This window comes from Pseudorasbora parva, chromosome 3 (genome assembly GCF_024679245.1).
Source record: "Pseudorasbora parva isolate DD20220531a chromosome 3, ASM2467924v1, whole genome shotgun sequence".
Classification (NCBI taxonomy): domain Eukaryota; kingdom Metazoa; phylum Chordata; class Actinopteri; order Cypriniformes; family Gobionidae; genus Pseudorasbora; species Pseudorasbora parva.
In genome coordinates, this window is record NC_090174.1 from 18,294,032 (window position 1) to 18,315,645 (window position 21,614).

General features: G+C 44.4%; 1 protein-coding gene across 6 annotated transcripts in view; it reads left to right on the top strand.

Moving 5' to 3' along the window:
• The window catches only part of aspa (aspartoacylase), a 103,354-nt gene that overhangs the window by 10,369 nt on the left and 71,371 nt on the right, over window positions 1-21,614 (top strand). For 5 of the 6 annotated variants that reach the window (XR_010904305.1, XM_067437963.1, XM_067437966.1 and 2 more), the window contains exon 2: window positions 13,613-13,808. Coding sequence is in view for 5 of the 6 variants with exons in the window: in XM_067437963.1 (XP_067294064.1) it covers window positions 13,613-13,808 (196 nt within the window). In the remaining variant the exon portion in view is untranslated. Of the gene's footprint in view, window positions 1-13,612; window positions 13,809-19,637; window positions 20,687-21,614 lie in introns of those variants that run through there. The other variant, XM_067437968.1, reaches the window with a different exon arrangement.

Sequence of the window (21,614 nt, forward strand, 5' to 3'; positions counted from 1 at the left end):
ACAAACTGATCGTTTTGTGTCTCAAGTTATCAATGTCGTCATGAGCCACAGGGCTCTTTGTACATGTTTTCTAAGCATGTTTTTTTTTTTGCTCTCATAGAATTGTTACTCATTCACATGATTATATGACCTACACACAGCAACGGTTGAGTTAAAAATCCCTTTAAAAGTGAAGGCATATCCAAACATTGACCAAAAGTTTGAATGATAAATACATTTTGCATAAATATTTAATATGAATTACTTACCCATTCTAAAAGTATTAGTCCTCCAAATAAGGAAATTGTGGAGTTGTTCTTCTGTTTTTCAGTCATATGGTAGGTGTGCTGGCAAACAAGAGTTAAAAATAGTTTGAGGATGAAGAAATACTTTAAGTAGTCTTAAAGAATACATTTTTCATTAGTTTTAAACAGACCCCATTCATAATGAATCAATTATATTAAAATTCTTACCCATGTACTTTAATTATTTCAACAACAACTAGGATAAAGGGATAGTTCACCCGCAAGTGAAAATTATCCTATGATTTACTCAGCCTAAAGTCATTCTTTCTCCCAAATTGTTGAACTCTGTCATCTTTTACTCACATTGACTTGCACAGTATTTTTTCTATTCTTTTATGATCATTTTCTAACTACCATCCTGTCCTGACTATAACCTGTCAATAAGTAATTTGAATTGGTATGCACAGAGGTCATAGTTGTGCTTTATTGTAAATAAGTATTATTGGTCAATATCTATCCTTCAATAATCTTCCAAGACAAGCACCACACGTTTTGTCTATACCATATACATACCTTTTTTAATGCAGAACAGAAAGAATGGTCATCAGTGGAGCCTTGGTTTCATTCTAGGGGATTGTCAAAAATCAGTGTTGATGCAGCTGTTGAACTTGATGCTTCTGAAGACAGAGACATCAGACAGGTCACATTTTCTGCGCAAAACAAATGAGGTCAACATTTTCAGAAAAAAAAAAAAAAACGTTCATTAACAATCCTGCCTAGAACTTGTCACTGATTTGTTAGTCATTTCATCTGCATCTTTGAATCTGGATTTATAATACAAATCAGACACAAAGATTAAGTAGTGCAATAAGATTAGAGTTTGATGAATGAACAATATTAACCTCTTAACCGTCACGAGGACGAGGACGCACTGAACTGCTTTTTTTTACACGAGTGCAATGTTAATTGGAATGAAAGTGAAAGCGTTAACGTTACTCCGTCTGATGCTAGTTTCTTCAGGGAGGCCACTGTGCATGGCTCGTCTTTATAAAACTCGTAAGCAGCCTTTCAAGCAGCATAGCTACTGAATGCGTTTTCCAAGACATAAATACATAATGATACATTAAAGATACAGATTAATAGAGGTGTTGGACACTTACTGTTTCGGTGTTTTCTCTGTTTCGGTATTTTCTCTGTTCTCTGTGATGCGGTGCACACGGAGTTTGCACCGCATCACAGAGAACAGAGAAAATACCGCCACAAGCCTCAGCCTAGTTTGAGAGAAAGGTTTAGGCGCGTTATTAAAGTGTCAAGTTATATATCGTTATAAAACAATATGTCCTAAAAAACGTGTTGCAAATTAGACTAAAACACTTACTTTCGGTGTTTCCTATGGGTGATTCCCTTATACAAGTAACCCTCCACGTCGTCTGCTCAGTAGCTATCGCGAGTCAAAATGCAGCATGTGAGAAAAGTTGTCTCGTTTAAGCACGCAGAGCATTCAGACATCGCTTTAAATCAATATGTTATAAAATACATATTGTAAATGAGGCAAACACTTACTTAAGGTGTTTCCCTGTTAAAAAGCAACCGCCTCAGGTCTGCTCCGAATCACACGTCAACAAAAATGCATCTATGAGAGCTGTTTAGCCAGCACAGCACATACATAGTTATAAAACACTATGATGTAATAAAATACATATGTAAATACGATGAAACCGCATAAAACACGCAATATCAGCATCATCCCTCCTTGTGTGGTCTACATCGCAAGTATAAAAAAAAATGGCGTCTGTGAAAAAAGTTTCAGCCAAATGTTTCAGCTTGTGTCGCCGAAATGCCCCGGTAATTTTATTCTTTCTTTCAGTGTTGAGATTTAACTCTACATATGTTCACCAGCCAGAGAGTGCGGTTTACACTGGAGCAGTTCAATAAATCTGGCTGGGGGAGAAAATTCTACCCATTTTGCCTTGCGCAACAGCAAACTTTCCGTATTTCGCAAAACGGAGCGAATCCGTAGCAAATCTACGGTAAAGGGACCCCTAAATTTACGGATTTTTTTAACAGTGTATGGCTAAATCAAGAGAGAGTCAATTTTGACCTCAATGAACTAATGTACATTGAAGAAAAACATATGGATTCCCATATAAGCTAAATTAATTTTTCTTATTTTTTACCCAAAAGTTTCATTCATACTGGAAGCCAGAGGGTGCCCTCGAGCAGAAACTCACATTTGCCTTAGCTTTGGCGAAATCCCTAGCCTGGATGGCAGCAGAATTTAGCCCCGCCCACAATATTTTTAGGTCAGGAAGTTCGGTCTTGACTCGATCCGTAGAGGAGTTATGCCCGAACAGAAACTGTTCAGACCAGTCACATTGTCAGGGCGATGATTGACAGATTATCACCAGAAACGTAATCAGCCACGTCATCAAAGGCACTTGAGTTGAATTAATTTACAACAATGATGGCTGTTGTTGAAGAACTGATGGAGAAAAATAAACCTTGGGAGAAACCACGCAAGAGATGGGTTCATTTTTTTACGATGGCGTGTCGATTATACAAGAATATGAATACTTGAAAGAGCGGAGTTATTGTGCCGGAGACGGGTTTATTGAGGGCGACGTGCCGTTGAGGCAAATTCAGCTTTATCTGAATTAAATTGCAGGAAATTACTATTCATCCAATTTTTTTCTATCAGCTATGCATTCCGTTAATCTTTTGAATTGGTAAGTCTGGTCAGGGCGTGAAGAAATATAGAGCTGAGTATTGTCAGCATAACAATGAAAACTAACGCCATGCTTCCTAATGATATCTCCCGGTGGTAGCATATACAGGGTGAAAAGCAACGGTCCTAACACTGCGGTACTCCATTCTGAACTTGTGATTGGTGTGACATCTCTTCATTTACTGCTACAAACTGATAACGGTTAGATAAGTACGATTTAAACCATGCCAATGCAATTCCACTAATGCCAACATAATTTTTTGATTCTATTCAGAAGAATATTGTGATCGATAGTATCGAATGCAGCGCTAAGATCGAGTAACACTAATAGAGAGATAAAACCACGATCAGATGATAAGAGTAAATCATTTGTAACTCTAATGAGAGCAGTCTTAGTAGTATGATACAGTCTAAATCCTGACTGGAAATCCTCACATATACCATTTCTTTCTAAAAAAGGAACATCACTGTGAAGACACAGCCTTTTGTAGTATTTTTGATAGAAACGGTAGATACGAGTACAAGTAAAGAAGTTCATAAAGTCATTACTGCTGTGTTGTTTACAAAAGTCAGAAGTTGAAGCTTTATTTTTTGTTAATTTAGACACTGTATCGAATAAATACCTAGGGTTGTGTTTGTTTTCTTCTAAAAGAGTTGAGAAATAAGCAGATTTAGCTGTTTATATGGCCTTTCTGTATGCACTCATGCTCTTTTTTCACAAATTGCGAAAAACGTCTCAGGTTACGTATGTAACCCTAGTTCCCTGAGGGAACGAGACGCTGCGTCGAAACGCTGTGAGAACGCCTCTGCGTTAATGCGTCGTGAAGCGCCTGTAGAACCATTCCATCGGAAAAAAGATCGATCGTCGGCGTGATGACGTCATAGACCGGAAGCTATAAAGCGTCCATGAAAACAAACAGGAACTAACTTCTGATAAAGCCTGAAGTAAGTGATCACGGACACGCCGGGAGTATGGCAGAGCGACGCAGCGTCTCGTTCCCTCAGGGAACTAGGGTTACATACGTAACCTGAGACGTTCCCTTTCGGGGAACTCGAGCTGCGTCGAAACGCTGTGAGAACGCTTATATCCACATCGCCATAGGACCAAGTGTCTCGTATGTGTGAAGCCGAAGCGCACACGGTTACGAGAGAACCTGCGCCCCAACAGTAGATGCCAGGTCTAGTTCATAGAACCTGACGAAGGTTAACGGAGACGACCATCCGGCCGCGTTACAAATATCGTGGAGGGAAGCCCCCGACAAGAGTGCTTTAGAAGCAGCCATACCCCTGGTTGAATGCGCCCAGACAGCCAGAGGAGACGGCTGTCCGGCAGCTTCATAAGCAAGTGAGATGGCCTCGACCACCCACTTGCTCATCCTCTGCTTGGATACTGGAGCCCCCTTCTTAGGGGGTCCGAAACAGACAAATAATTGGTCAGATTTTCTCCACAGGGCAGCTCTGTGGACGTATGTATCCAGTGCCCTCACAGGACACAGCAGATTTAACCTTTCCTGGTCTGACGTCTTAAACGGAGGAGGACAGAAGGCTTGTAGAGTGATGGGGCCCCGTGGGCTCGTAGGAACCTTGGGGACATAACCCGGCCTGGGATGCAGAAATGCTTTCACCATCCCCGGCGCAAACTCTAAACATGAGGGCCCTACCGACAGGGACTGAATATCTCCTATTCTTTTGAGAGACGATATGGCCAAAAGAAAGATGGTTTTTAGGGTGAGGAACTTGTCCGAAACCTCCTCCAGAGGTTCGAACGGTGGTCCGGACAAGCCCCTCAGAACAATGGCCAAGTCCCATGCTGGGACCCTCGAGTGCATAGCCGGCCTCAACCTTAAAGTGCCACGAAGGAAGCGTGTAATTAGAGGGTGTCTTCCCAAAGACACTCCACCGAAAGGGACGTGGAAGGCACCCAAGGCCGCCACGTACACCTTTATTGTGGAGGGGGTCAACCCTGCCGAGAACCTTGCCTGCAGGAACTCCAGCACTGTACCAACCGGGCAGTTAACTGGGTCCCACTGGCGTTCTCTGCACCATGCTGAGAAAAGTCTCCATTTCAAAGCGTACAGCTTCCTTGTGGACGGAGCTCTGGAGTGCAGGATGGTCTCTACGACCTCGGCCGAGAGACCTTCCTCTATGAGCCTAGCCCCCTCAGAGGCCAGGCCCACAGTTTCCACATCTCCGGGCGTGGGTGCAGGAATCTCCCGCCCGCCTGAGAGAGTAGATCCCTCCTGGTCGGAATCTCCATCGGAGAGCCTTCCAGGAGAGATATCAGGTCCGAAAACCATACTCGGGTCGGCCAGTACGGAGCCACTAGAAGTACCTGGGCCCCGTCCCGGCGTACCCTCTCCAGAACTCCTGGAAGCAAGACAATCGGGGGGAAGGCGTACAGAGGCAGCCTCGGCCACTCCTGTACCATGGCATCCAGCCCCAGCGGGGCCGGATGGGTCAGAGAAAACCACTGCGGGCAGTGGGAATTCTCCGCCGAAGCAAATAGGTCTATTTCCGCTTTCCCATAAACCTTCCACAGAAGCTCCACCACCTCTGGGTGGAGTCTCCATTCCCCGGGCCTCGGCCCCTGTCTCGACAGGCTGTCTGCTTCCTGATTCAGGGCCCCCGGGATATACACTGCCCTGATTGACAGCAATTTCCCTTGGGCCCACAGGAGGATCCGATGTGCCAATTTGTCCAACGGACGAGACCTCAGACCCCCCTGGTGATTTATATAGGCGACCACCGACGTGTTGTCTGTCCTGACTAGCACGTGGTGGCCCCTGAGGTCGGGCAGGAACTGTTTCAATGCAAGAAACACTGCGAGCATCTCTAGCCGATTTATGTGCCAGTGCCGCTGATGTTCCTGCCATAGACCCTGGGATGAGCGACCACTCATGGTCACCCCCCAGCCCGTGAGAGAGGCATCTGTTGTTAGCGTTACGCGACGAACATGAGCCCCCAACACGGGACCCTGAGATAAAAACCCCGGGTTTTTCCACATGACCAGAGCACGTAGGCATCGCCGCGTGACTTTGATCGTGCGGAGCGGATTTCCCCTCGGGGAGAACCCTTTTGTTTTGAGCCACCACTGCAGTGGCCTCATGTACAGTAGGCCAAAAGGTATCACGTTGGACGCTGCTGCCATGAGACCTAACAGTTTCTGGAACTGTTTCACAGTGACGGCCCGGCCTAGCTTCTGTTCTTTGACGGCTGCCAGGATCGATGCTATGCGTGTTGGCGATAATTGCGCCCGCATAATTACCGAATCCCAGTTCACACCTAGAAAAGTGGTTCTCTGAGCCGGAGAAAGCACACTCTTCTTGGCGTTCAGCCTCAACCCCAGCTTCGACATATGGGCGAGAACAGCATCTCGATGCTGAACCGCCATCTGCTCTGTATTCGCTAGAATCAGCCAGTCGTCGATATAGTTCAGAATGCGGATGCCCTGCAGACGCAGAGGCGCCAGAGCTGCATCCACACACTTGGTGAACGTGCGGGGTGACAGTGCTAGACCGAAGGGAAGTACCCGATATTGGTATGCCTCTCCCCCGAAGGCAAACCTCAGGAACTTCCTGTGATGTGGAAGGATGGAGACATGAAAATGCGCATCTTTGAGGTCTATGGTGACAAACCAATCCTCCGACTTGATCTGCGATACAATCTGTCTGAGTGTAAGCATCTTGAATTTGAGCTTGGCCACCGAGCGATTCAATAGCCGCAGATCTAATATCGGGCGTAAGCCCCCATCCTTCCTCGGCACGATGAAGTAACGGCTGTAAAAGCCAGACTCCCTGCTGGGAGGGGGAACCCTCTCTATAGCCCCTTTTTGCAGGAGTGTCTCTACTTCCTGTGCCATTACCAGAGCCTGCTCCGGGCCCACCTCTGTAGGTAGGACACCGCAGAAAGGAGGTGGCCGACTTCTGAATTGAATGGCGTACCCCTTTTCTATTATCTGCAGGACCCAATGAGATATATTTGATAGACGTTTCCACTCGTCTAGAAAATCTACTAAGGGAACCAGCCTCTCGAGGCTGGCCTCTGGTGTATTTTGAGCAACAAGCACAGTGCCCTGAAGCGGCGGACCGGCAGGGAACGACTGACTTGAATGCTCGGGGGCCCCCCGGAGGGGGTGCGGACCACCCTCGGGTGGCCCGCGGAGACCGACTGCGCCCCGGCATTGCGGCAGGGTTGGCAGCGCGGCCCCCCGAGGGTGCCGTAGCGAAACGGGTACCGTTGGTAGGGGTAAACACCGTTTCCCTACGGGGGGAACCACCCTCAGCGTCCTGACGCTTCTGGCGTCAGGAACGCTTCGACGAGGCCTTCTTAGCGATCAGGACTGTCCGCAGATCAGCCCTGCCCCTTGAAGGCCTCGTCTGAGAGCGCCGCCCCTCGTCCTCGCGCTGAGGGGGAGCTCGGGCAGCGACGCTCTGTTTTTGTTGAGCCCTATGTGAGGAGCTCGTACTCGGTTTGGGCTGCTTGATGGTATCAGCAGCAGCCCTCAGGGACCTGGACCCGGAGAGGGAGGAACTGCTTGAGCGCCGCAGCTTGCTTTTTCGACTCCTGGAACCTCTCGGTGACAGTGTGGACTGCGTCACCGAAGAGGCCTCCAGGAGAAAGCGGCGCATCAAGCATGAAAGCTTTCTCCCTCTCCTTGATGTCTGTGGGGTTCAACCATAGGTGTCTCTCCGTGGCCACCAATGCTGCCATGGAGTGGCCAACACATCCGGCCGTCTCCTTGGTGGCCCGGAGAGCTAAATCAGCTGATGTTCTTAATTCAGTGACAATATCTCCCCCCAAAACATCACTACCATCCAGATCCCTCAGCAGGTCAGCCTAATATGCCTGCACGATAGCCATCGTGTGCAGGCATGCAGCCGCCTGACCCGCTGCCGAGTACGCTTTACCCACCAGCGCCGACGTTGTCTTTAGAGGTCTGGTGGGTAAAGTCGGGGCCTTAAGGGACGATGCCGAGGAAGGCGAGAGATGGCTCGCAAGCGTCTCTTCAACCTTTGGCATCGCCCCATAACCATATTGTTTCAGCCCGGCGATGTTACTGTAGACCGAGGTCTGCGGGCTGAACACTCTATATGATGCCGGTCTCCTCCATGATCTTGCCACCTCAGTGTGCAAGTCATGGAAGAACGGCAGGCCCCGCCGCTGAGGCTCTGAAGCGCGAGACGGCAGGAATCGTTCGTCTAATTTGCTGTGACGCTTTCTTCCTGCCTCAGTTCTCTCAGTGGGCCAGTCGATGTTTAATCTGGCCACTGCTCGCGTCAGAACCTCAACTAGCTCCTCACTAGCAGGGGACTGAAGTGGCGAGTCTTCAGTCTCGATGCTTTCAACGTCCACCTCCTCAGAGCTGGACAGATGAAGCACCGGCGACTCTCTCGGGGGGGAAGAAACCGCCATGCGTGCTTCCATGCCCCGAGAAGAGCCGCTGGATGGAGCAGGTGAGGGCAGAGATAAGGCAGCGCCCGTCTCTAACCCCTCTGCAACATCCAATTGTGATCCCCACGACTGCAGCCTTCGCTCCGCCTCGGCGGCAGCGGGACCAGAGCCGCGGGGAACACGAGCCGAGGCACCCTCCTCGAAGAGTGCCCGGCGGGAGCGCAGCGTTCTTAGTGGTAATCGCTCACAATGCTCGCAAGCAGCCCCCTCGAGGGCTGCCTGGGCATGCTGCGCTCCCAAGCATGCAACACAGAGAAGGTGTGTGTCCCCGCCTGTGATGTAGCGTGGGCAGGGAGGAACACACTTCCTGAAATTACAGCTCTCACTCGCCATCTCTATCTATTTTATTTTCTCTTTATTTTTGTTAAACTACTGATATTTAACAAAAAGGGTGGAAAATCTCTGAATATAGACAGACAAAAACACCAAATAGACAGACAGGTTCACACAGATCGCTTGCTGAAGGCTCAGAAGCTAGTTCCTGTTTGTTTTCACGGACGCTTTTTAGCTTCCGGTCAATGACGTCATCACGCCGACGATCGATCTTTTTTCCGATGGAATGGTTCTACAGGCGCTTCACGACGCATTAACGCAGAGGCGTTCTCACAGCGTTTCGACGCAGCTCGAGTTCCCCGAAAGGGAACATCCAGTTATGTTTTCTTCCAGCTGCGCTCCATTTTTCTGGCTGCTGTTTTAAGGGCCCGAGTGTGCTCGTAATCTTCTTTAAGCGCCGGGGAGTAACTATGTCTAAAGTGCTAGTAAAGAAAGAGTCAATAGTTTCTGTTGCAACATCAAGATCCTCTTGGCTATCTGTAATGCTGAGGAGATGGAACTGATGAGGAAGGTTATGTACAATGCAATCTTTAGTCGCAACGGTTATAGTCCTGCCATATTTGAAGCGAGGGGATGGCTTTGCAGCCTTAGCTAAATTAGGTATACATGATATTAGGTAATGATCTGAGATGTCATCGCTCTGCTGCAGAATTTCAACAGTAACAACATTTATTCCATGTGACATTATTAGATCTAAAGTATGATTAAGGTAATGAGTGGGTCCTGATACGTGTTGTCTAGCTCCAATAGAGTTTAGAATGTCTCTAAATGCCAATCCCAATGCATCTTTTTCATTTTCAACATGGATATTAAAATCACCAACAATTAGTACTTTATCTGCAGCCAGTACTAACTCTGATAGAAAACCAGCAAATTCTTTGATAAAGTCTGTGCCCTGGTGGCCTGTATACAGTAGCCAACACAAATGTGAAACGGGATTTATCATTTACACTACACAGCATTACATAAAGCACCAAAACTTCAAAGGAATTATATATGAAACTAGACTTCTGAGTAATACTGAAGATATTATTATAAATTACAGCAACAAAATAAATTTACATTTTAGACGTGGCTCGTGTTTATAACAATAATCTCAGTCATTTAAAGTTATGTAGTCGTCAGGTTTTAGCCAGATTTCTGTCAAACACAGCACATCTAGGTTATGGTTATGATCTACTACGGCTACTCACAAATCAGGTAACCAATTAGACCTCGTCTACACATGCAACTGCTCCACAGACAACACTTTAGTTACTCCATTACACACCTCAGACCACTTTCTCATCATTCTTAACCTCATACTGACTCCTGATACAACACGCACCCCTACACAGATTAGCTTTCGGCGTAATCTACGCTCACTCTCTCCCTCTCGCCTATCCACAATGTTTTCCTCTTCACTCCCTCCACCTGCTCAGTTCTCAGCATTGGACACTAACAGTGCTACTGACACTCTTTGCTCCACTCTAACATCCTCCTTAGACAGTTTTTGCCCCCTTTCATCCAGACCAGCCCGCCCTACCCCATCTGCCCCCTGGCTGTCTGATGTTCTCCGTGAACATCGCTCTGGACTCAGGGCGGCAGAGAGGAAATGGCGGAAATCTAAAAACTATACTGACCTTACCTTGTATCAGTCTCTTCTCTCTTCTTTCTCTACAAATGTCACCACTGCTAAAACAACATACTACCACAACAAAATCAACAATTGCTCTGACTCTCGCACACTCTTTAAAACATTCTCCTCTCTCCATTGTCCTCCTCCTCCCCCTCCTTCATTAACTCTTACAGTTGATGAATTTGCATCATTTTTCACAAACAACACATCTCTCATCAGCAACCAGTTCTCCTCACCACAAACTGACACGCACATCTCAACAACTAACATGAACACGCTTCCACCCTTCTCTCCGCTCTCCAAGGCAGATATTTCTAAACTCATCCTTTCCAATCACCCTACTACCTGTCCACTTGATCCTATACCCACTCACCTCCTTCAGGCCATTTCTTCTTCAATCACTCCTGCACTCACTCACATTGTCAACACTTCTCTTCACACGGGAACCTTTACCACAGCATTTAAGTAGGCTCGGGTAACCCCACTGCTTATGAAACCCTCTCTGAATCCAGCACTTATAGAAAACTACAGACCAGTTTCCCTTCTGCCTTTCATTGCAAAGACACTTGAGCGAGTTGTGTTCAATCAACTCTCTGTGTTTCTTGAACAGAACAACCTCCTGGACAACAACCAATCCGGCTTCAAAAGCGGCCATTCGACTGAGACTGCCTTGCTAGCGGTAACTGAGGCACTGAGACTGGCAAAAGCAGCTTCCAAATCCTCAGTGCTCATCCTGCTGGATCTGTCTGCTGCTTTTGACACAGTTAACCACCAGATCCTCCTGTCAACACTTAAGATGACGGGGATCTCAGGAACTGCTCTGCAGTGGTTCAGGTCTTACCTCTCTGGTAGGTCCTACAGGGTGTCATGGAGAGGTGAAGTGTCTAAGTCACATCATCTAGCTACTGGGGTTCCCCAGGGCTCAGTGCTTGGACCACTTCTCTTCTCCATCTACATGTCATCATTAGGCTCTGTCATTCAGAAACACAGCTTCTCCTATCACTGCTATGCTGATGACACTCAACTCTACTTCTCATTTCAACCAGATGATCCTACAGTCAGTGTTCGTATCGCTGCCTGTCTGACAGACATTTCTGACTGGATGAAGGAACATCACCTTCAACTCAATCTTGCAGAATTACAGATTTACTTGTTTTCTCAACCAACCCAGCACTTCATCAAAATTTCTCCATTCAGCTTGGTTCATCAACCATAACTGCATCCAGGAAAGCCAGGAACCTTGGAGTTGTGATTGATGACCAGTTAAACTTCACTGACCACATTACTGCAACAGCCCGGTCCTGCAGATTTGCTCTATACAACATTAGAAAGATTAGACCCTTTCTATCAGTACAGGTTGCACAACTCCTGGTTCAAACTCTTGTTCTCTCCAGACTGGACTATTGTAATGCTCTTCTAGCTGGGCTTTCAGCATGCACTATCAAACCCTTGCAGCTGATCCAGAATGCAGCGGCGAGAGTGGTCTTTAATGAGCCGAAGAGAGCTCATGTTACGCCTCTCTTCATCAGACTGCACTGGTTGCCAATGGCTGCTCGCATCAAATTCAAGGCACTAGTTCTCGCCTAAAAAACAACCACTGGCTCTGCACCAATATACCTAAAACCGCTTGCTCAGACTTACACACCCTCCAGAAGCTTGCGTTCTGCGAGTGAGTGACGCCTCATGGTTCCATCCCAAAAAGGCATGAAATCACTCTCACAGACATTTTCCTGGACCGTTCCCACCTGGTGGAATGAACTCAATTCTCAATCGATCCGATCTCAATTCGTGCTGCCGAGTCTGTAGCCATTTTTAAAAAACATATTAAGACACATCTCTTCCAATTGCACCTGACCAATAAAGATTAGCACTTAACTATCCATAAATTTTTGTTTGTTTATCCCAAAAAAATAAAATAAATTGTGAACTGTGCTAATTAACTGAGACTTCTTACATCTCTTACAGGTTGTTGGCCTTGTTTGTTTAGTAGCTTCTATTGCTCTCCCCTTTTTTGTAAGTCGCTTTGGATAAAAGCGTCTGCTAAATGATTAAATGTAAATATAAATGTAATGATCTATAATCTTACAATTAACAATAAGCGCTTTTGGCAAAAGGGATAGAATATTCGGCAACCAGAGCTTTATCAATTGTTCATCTGTATTGTATCTTTTGTTTATTTGTTGGACATCAATTCAATTTTTACTGTTGAATGGTTTTGATGTTTTTTTTGTATTTACTAATTCAAGGAACAGACACAGTCTCTATGTGATACTATCTAGGTGAAAGAGTCTCTATGTGCTGGGATTTAGCTGACTCTGGTGACGTGAGACAGCTAGCAGACGGTTGGTTTAGCCAGTCTGCGAGTTAACTCGAGTCGAAATTGCAAATCTGCAAAGACGAATAAATCCGTCACGTGACATAAAGTGGACTTTTACTACTGAAATTATGAGAGTATTAAGCATGCTTGGAGCAACAAGAAAGGAATATTATACATCACAATCAGGTTCAAGGAAGTGAGACAACAGCCATCATATAGGTAGGCCATCGCAACTTGTTTATTGACTTTTTAAGATCAGTTTATTGTGGAATATGAGACAATCGGGTTCAGTTGGGTCCGTGTCTTCCCGCCGGGTTCTGTTCCAGCTTTCAAATAATATTTTGCATTTAGTTTACACTCATCTTCTACTAGTTCCAGGCAGCATGTGTGCAGTTGACTTCTGTTGACAGAGATACGTTGCTCAACATACATCACTTACTCTGTAGCTCTGATTGGTTGTAGGTCTATCCAATTGAGGTCTTTCCTGTGTCAGTTGAAATAAACCCCCATAATAAAAGCCCAGTGGAGCAGTATCAGACTCATATTCTGACTAGAATTGAGTATGACCACATCAGGCTAGGAAATCCCTAGTATTGAAGCTAGCGCTGTAGGAAGATAGAAACGCTTTGACTGATGAAACGAAAACAATAAACATGACTGCATCGAGATATGGTGTATTTGAGTTCTTCAAGCCTTCTCAGGTGTTTTCATAATAGTAGTGAATGCAGTGCTGATTGACATAGACTGCATCACTGTATAGAATAGAATACTATAAAATTATTTATCGTCTGCCTCATTCTGTGATGAAAAGCCACATCAGCTCACAAACACTCAACTGACCGTTTTAAGTGAATTAAAACGTGTTATTAAACATATTTTGTTCATAAATTGTGTTTTGTTCATTATTATTGTTTTAATTAATATTGATGACACTCCATCCACAGCGCTTCCGATGTTGAAGGGCTGCCATATGAAGTCCAGAGGGCAAAGGAAATCAATCAGATGTTCGGACCCAAAGGAAGCTCGAATGCATATGATGTCATCTTTGACCTTCACAACACAACCGCAAACATGGGCTCCACCCTTATTCTGGAAAGCTCAACAGACCTCTTCAACCTTCAGATGGTGCATTATATTAAAGTAAGCAACTAGATCCAATTATACTGTAAATATATATATATATATATATATATATATATATATATATATATATATATATATATATATATATATATATATATATATATATATATATATATATATATATATATATATATATATATATATATATATATATATAATGTGTGTGTGTGTGTTATACACTCTTATGTGTGTTATGTATGTACGTGTATGTGAATAAAAATGTGTGTGTGTGTGTGTATGTGTGTATGATACAAACATTTTAGTTTTTTGTTTTGTTTGTTTAAGAAAAATAAAAGAAGTTAAGAGTTTTATTTATCAAGGGCACATTAAGTTGACTGATCAAAAGCAGCCAAGTCATTTACAAACCCGATTCCCAAAAAGTTGGGACATTGTACAAATTGTGAATAAAAACAGATTGCAATGATGTGGAAGTTTCAAATTTCAATATTTTATTCAGAATACAACATAGATGACATATCAAATGTTTAAACTGAGAAAATGTATCGTTTTAAGGGGAATTGTATGGCATCAACACATCTCAAAAAAGTTGGGACAAGGCCATGTTTATTACCACTGTGTGGCATCCCCTCTTCTTTATATAAGTTTGCAAACGTCTGGGGACGGAGGAGACGAGTTGATCAAGCTTAGGAAAAGGAATGCTGTCCCATTCTTGTCTAATACAGGCTTCTAGTTGCTCAACTGTCTTAGGTCTTCTTTGTCGCATCTTCCTCTTTATGATGCACCAAATGTTTTCTATGGGTAAAAAGATCTGAACTGCAGGCTGGCCATTTCAGTACCTGGATCCTTCTACACAGACATGTTGTTGTAATTGATGCAGTATGTGGTCTGGCATTGTCATGTTGGAAAATGCAAGTTCTTCCCTGAAAGAGACAACGTCTGGATGGGAGCATATATTGTTCTAGAACTTGGATATACATTTCAGCATTCATGGTTCCTTTCCAGATGTGTAAGCTGCCCATGCTACAAGTACTCAAGCAACCCCATACCATCAGCGATGCAGGCTTCTGAACTGAGAGCTGATAACAGCTTGGGTTGTCCTTGTCCTATTTAGTCCGAATGACACGGTGTCCCAGTTTTTCAAAAAGAACTTAAAATTATGATTCGTCTGACCACAGAAACGTTTTCCACATTGCCACAGTCCATTTTAAATGAGCCTTGTCCCAGAGAAAACGCCTGTGTATGAAAGTGAATTAATGCCATAAAGAATTGCATGCGCAGGTTAAGATTTGTGATGACGTCATCGACCGGAAGCTATAAAGCGTCCGTGAAAACAAACAGGAACTAGCTCATGTGCCTTCAGCAAGCGATCTGTGTGAACCTGTCTGTCTATTTGGTGTTTTTGTCTGTCTATTTAGAAGAATTTTCCACCCTTTTGTTAAATATTCCCTATATTAACAAAAAAAGAGAAAATAAATAGATCGAAATGGCGAGTGATAGCAGCAGTCAGTTTAAGAGGTGTGTTCATCCCTGCCCTCGCTACATCACGGGTGGGAATACACACTCTCTTTGTGTTGCCTGCTTGGGAGCGCAGCATGCCCAGGCAGCCCTCGAGGGGGCTGCTTGCGAGCATTGTGAAAGACTACCGCTGAGAACGCTGCGCTCCCGCCGGGCACTCTTTGAGGAGGGTGCCTCAGCTCGTGTTCCCCGCGGCTCTGGTCCCGCTGCTGCCGAGGCAGAGCGGAGACTGCAGTCGTGGGGTTCACAATTGGATGTTGCAGCGGGATTAGAGACGGGCGCTGCCTTATCACTGCCCTCACCTGCACCGTCCAGCGGCTCTTCTCGGGGCTTGGAAGCACGCATGGTGGTTTCTTCCCCCCCGAGAGAGTCGCCGGTGCTCCAACTATCCAGCTCTGAGGAGGTGGACGTTGAGAGCATCGCGACTGAAGATTCGCCACTTCAGTCCCCTGCGAGTGAGGAGCTCGTTGAGGTTTTGACGCGAGCAGTGGCCAGTTTAAACATCGACTGCCCGACCGCCTCATAAGCAAGTGAGATGGCCTCGACCACCCACTTGCTCATTCTCTGCTTAGTTACTGGAGCCCCCTTTTTCTGGGCTCCGAAACAGACGAACAGTTGATCGGTCTTTCTCCACAGGGCAGCTCTGTGGACATATGTATCTAACGCCCTGACAGGGCACAGCAGATTTAATCTTTCCTGGTCCGACGTCAAAAAAGGAGGAGGACAGAAGGCTTGTAGAGTGATAGGGCCCCGTGGGCTCGTAGGAACCTTGGGGATGTAACCTGGTCTGGGATGCAGAAAAGCCTTTACCATACCAGGTGGAAACTCTAGGCATGAGGGCCCTACTGACAGGGACTGAATATCTCCTATTCTCTTTAGAGACCAAATGGCCAAAAGTAAGATGGTCTTTAGGGTGAGGAACTTCTCTGAAACCTCCTCTAAGGGTTCAAACGGAGGCTCAGATAAGCCCCGCAAAACAATGGCCAAGTCCCATGCCGGGACCCTCGAGTGCATAACCGGCCTCAACCTTAAGGTACCACGGAGGAAACGTGTAATTAGAGGGTGTCTTCCCAAAGACACTCCACCCAAAGGGACGTGGAAGGCAGCCAGGGCCGCCACGTACACCTTTATTGTGGAGGGGGTCAACCCTGCCGAGAACCTTGCCTGCAGAAACTCCAGCACTGTACCAACCGGGCAGTTAACTGGGTCCCACTGGCGTTCTCTGCACCATGCTGAGAAAAGTTTCCATTTCAAAGCGTACAGCTTCCTCGTGGACGGAGCTCTGGAGTGAAGGATAGTCTCTACGACCTCGGCCGAGAGACCCTCCTCTATGAGCCTGGCCCCCTCAGAGGCCAGGCCCACAGTTTCCACAACTCTGGGCGTGGGTGCAGGAATCTCCCGCCCGCCTGAGAGAGCAGATCCCTCCTGGTCGGAATCTCCATAGGAGAGCCTTCCAGGAGAGATATCAGGTCCGAAAACCATATTCTGGTCGGCCAGAACGGAGCCACTAGAAGTACCTGGGCCCCGTCCCGGCGTACCCTCTCCAGAACTCCTGGAAGCAGGACAATCGGGGGAAAGGCGTACAGAGGCAGCCTCGGCCACTCCTGTACCATGGCATCCAACCCCAGCGGGGCTGGATGTGACAGAGAGAACCACTGAGGACAGGGAGAATTCTCTGCCGAAGCAAACAGGCCTATCTCTGCTTTCCCATACTTTTGCCATAGGAGCTCCACCACCTCAGGGGGGAGTCTCCATTCCCCGGGCCTCGGCCCCTGCCTCGACAGGATGTCCGCTTCCTGATTTAGGACATCTGGGATATAGACTGCTCTGATGGACAGCAATTTCCCCAGGGCCCACTCCCTCGGGGAGAACCCTTTTGTTCTGAGCCTCCACTGTAGCCACCACTGTAGCGGCCTCATGTTCAATAGGCCAAAAGGTATCACATTGGACGCTGCTGCCATGAGACCTAACAGTTTCTGGAACTGCTTCACAGTGACGGCCCGGTCTAGCTTCGGTTCTTTGACTGCTGCCAGGATCGATGTTATGCGAGTTGGCAATAATTGCGCCCGCATAATTACCGAATCCCAGTTCACACCTAGAAAAGTGGTTCTCTGAGCTGGAGAAAGCACACTTTTCTTGGCGTTCAGCCTCAACCCCAATTTCGACATGTGTCACTTTTAAATAACCATAACTTGCTCAAATTTCAACCGATTTTCAAACTGTTTCGTTTGTTATAAACGTCAGAGATGTAGTTATGTCATATTCATACTTATGAATAATTATAACCATGGACTTCAATATGAAAGTAACATTAAACTGAACAGATAGGTGCAATGAATATGCACACACACAAGGTATTTATTTTAAATCAATATATAGGCTACTAAAACTGTGCAAATATATATATATATATATATATATATATATATATATATATATATATATATATATATATATATATATATATATATATATAATACATACACATACATACACACACACATATGCAGCTCTGATTTTTTTTTCAGAGCTAGCTATAATATATATATATATATATATATATATATATATATATATATATATATATATATATATATATATATATATATATATATATTACACTTTATAAGAATATCACTATTATAATAAAATAATTTGTATTTAAAACAAAAAACAAAAAAACAAACAAACATGTAAACTAAGTTTATTTTAACTTCAAAAACGCAATTTACTAAGATACCCCCCCCCCCCCCCATTTCACTGTGCCTACTTCAGAGATCACTTTTCCCACCTAATTTTGCCTACCATCAAATGCCTTACCTCTTTATCAATCAATCAACTTTATTTATATAGCGCTTTTACAATCACGATTGTTTCAAAGCAGCTTCACAGTGTCAAACAGGATAATATTGCAACAAAATTAGATTTGGCTGTACAGTCATTCTGGAGAAAACAGTGATGTTATCAGCTTATTTTAATTTATCATATAGCGACAATGTTGGCAGATCAGTATTATAGTTTATAGAATTAAATAAGACCTAATTCATACATTTTATTTGTACAATAATTTGAATAACTTTAATCATATTTTTAGTGTCCCCTTTAGAAAGCTGAGACCCTGTAGTTTCTTAGGAAACAAGTATTGGCACAGAGTTATAGCGGCTAGAATGTTGTTATTTTTTACACAAGCTGTTAAAGCATCCAGATTTGTATTGATTTGATTGAGTAGGACACTCCAAATGCAACCTTCAAATGCACCCTTCTTTCACAGGAATTCGGAGTTTGCATGAGGTGTGTCCTTCACAGCTGGAAATAACCCACAAATCTTTGCGTCGCCGTTAACAACCGTCATATTTTTTTATATTATATGAAAAAACAGCACCACCGCCAGATATACATGCAAGCGTAGGTGTGGTGTTTAAATTAAGTAGTTCAAGCTTTTTTATTTTTTTTAAGCTCTATTATCTCAAACAGATAGTTGTGGTAAACAGGATTACAACTGTTTAGTGCATTTTAAACGTTTAGAACAGTACATTGCTGTCAAGACAAGAAACATTTCATTCATTTTCAAGTTATAAATCATTTTCATTCATATAACTGGTGTGAAAGCGCAACGAAGCTGAACGTGTTGGCATAGCAACGTGATACTTCCTGCCTGTGTGTCCTACGAAGGACGTCTCGTTTAATTCTGATTGAGGACACTCCATATACTGCACAGGATGTGTCCTCCGGAGGACGCAGCCTTCGAAATTTAACGAAATCAGACACAGCCATGGAGAAGCTTTCTCAGAAGACTGTCTTGTGTTTTTACTATTGCTGCGTTCCACTCCACTATTAGACACGCACTTGCGAACTTTTGGGTTTGGTCAGACATTTAATGTGGGCGTGGTTAATGCGGAGAAATGCAGATGATCGGCACCTGCTTTTCTCGTGAAGTATGGAATGTACTGGCCAGAACAAACTTTGTTCTTGTTCTTGCAACCTCGAGAAAACAAACAAATTTCTTTGTTCTTGCAAAGCTTTGGTAGCCCAAGGTGTTACTATAAAAGACTGGCATTTTTGGTGGTTCATTTGCATAAGGACAATAATATGTGGTGTTTTCAAATATGACTCATTGAAACGTAGAAGTCTCTGTTCCCTTAATTGTTTATGTAGCAACCAAAGTGCTTTTAAAGACCTATGTTACATAAAATATGGCGCTTGAACAGGGACTTGAACCCTGGACCTTCAGATCTGATTTATCTGAAGTCTCTTGTCCCTATATTTTATGTAACATCGGTCTTTAAAAGCACTTTGGTTGCTAAATGAACAATAAGAGGCTCTTTTTATGCCCAATAATTTTGCCAATTGACCTAATAAGTTGCAAATTGGTCATCTAGCTGTTCCTTATATGTACATAAAAAGGTTGGGTAAGTATTATTTCAAAACCGTTTTAGAAAAAGGACTCGGGCTGATTGGAATAACAAACTTGTAGCCAATCTGCAGGTAAGGGGCGTGTCTATGGTGAGAAGAGAGGCTCAGTGCACAAAATTATTCAAAACACACAGGATGGACATTAGCCAAGAAAGAACTAATACATGCTGGCTTTTGCTTGAATATTCGCTTGTTTGTCCATTTGCTATCATACTGTCGCTCACTTCAGCAATGATAAAGACCCGTTCATTTCCACACCGTATGCAGCATCTAAATCCTCTCAGTGTTTCAAGGTTTCAAGCGTCAGCTCACAAAATGTGTCCGACAGGTAAGATACTATACTTCTAATATATGTTTGTTTCCTCTTTTCATCTATATAACCCATCATATTTGTAATATGTCGCTGGACTATCGATCTTATATAGGCCTACTAACGTTATCAAGTTGTTTATGAGAACTGTTTGTGTTTTGTGATTGCTAAAACTTGTCATAATTATAATATGTTGTTAGCTGGACTGTAGGCTCGTGTTATATCAAGTTGTTCATGAGAACGGTTTATGTTTTTGTGATGAAAGGGGTGACTTTTTCATTGAATATTCGACTTAGGATTAGTTACACACAGATTCTGCCATAATTGTTGCCTGGGTTACGTATTTGTGGGGCGGAGCTATCAAAATAGGGGCGAGACCCCTTTTGGGGGCAGGGGCTTGTTTGTTTTGGTGATTTGAAATATCAACCACGGTTACCAGATAGCACTTACCCCACCTTAACTTTTCTGGCCTCTAAATGCTACCTGTCCCAACTTTTTTGGAATGTGTAACTTTCATGAAATACAAAATGAGCAAATTTCTGGCATGACATTTCAAAATGTCCCCCTTTCAACATTTGGTAATCAAGTTATATCAATATTAAGTTTGAGATATTTAAATTATTGCATTCCTTTTTTATTCACAATTTATACAGTGTCCCAACTTTTTTGGAATCGGGTTTGTATATTCTTATAAAATAATATTATATTTAAATGCTGTCTTTTTGAAACTTTCTATTCATCAAATCTTCCTGAAAATTCAGTTTTTGCCATCATAGTGATACATTACATTTAAAAAATATATATTATAATGTAAATAAAAGTTATTTTAAATTGTATTATTTAGCAATATTTTAGATCCCTTTCAGTCGGTCACGTTCGACGTACGTCAGAACTGAACCGACGAATGGGATCTTACTTTAGAGATCAATCCTACTTCGAGTGTTTAAAAACGAGCCAATTAAATTTGGCATGCGATCCACGCATTCCACGCTCCGCCCCGCAGCGCGGGTATAAAACGGGAAGTGGAATGGTAGATCAGCGCTTTCTACTTCGGAGCCGAACAGATATTGCTGTTTCTATGAAGAGTGTTGACTATGAGTCTTCTAATAGTGATCTGAGAACTGCCAGTGCAGGTGATACGGCGCTTCAGCGAGAGACCGAGCAAAAGTGAAACTAAAAGAGCTTGTTGGTTCGGTGGGCGGTTTCCCATTCAAAAACCTGTTGGTTCGCTGGGTGTTTACACACACTGAGAGCTCACGCAGGCTTGCAGATCGTACTGAGTGGAGCCGCGGTCATCTCCCTGAGTGCTTCAGCACATTAAAAGAGCAGTTTCCATTCACAAAAGAGCAACACGGTTTGACCCTGCGTCTTTTTCAAGATGTCATTCAAACCATGTATTCCTTGTATGCAACTGTTTCCTGTCCTCCTTGACGGCCACGAGCGCATGTGAGATTGCGATCGTGGGTGACTCATGTTCTCGAAAAAAGAACATGGTCACGTCGGTGCGTTGTTCGTCTCCCCCTTCTCATAAAGGGCTTGAGTGTTCAGTGCACCGTGCCGTCGAGCGGCCGGCTGACAGCGGTGGTTGCCACTCTAGATGCGCG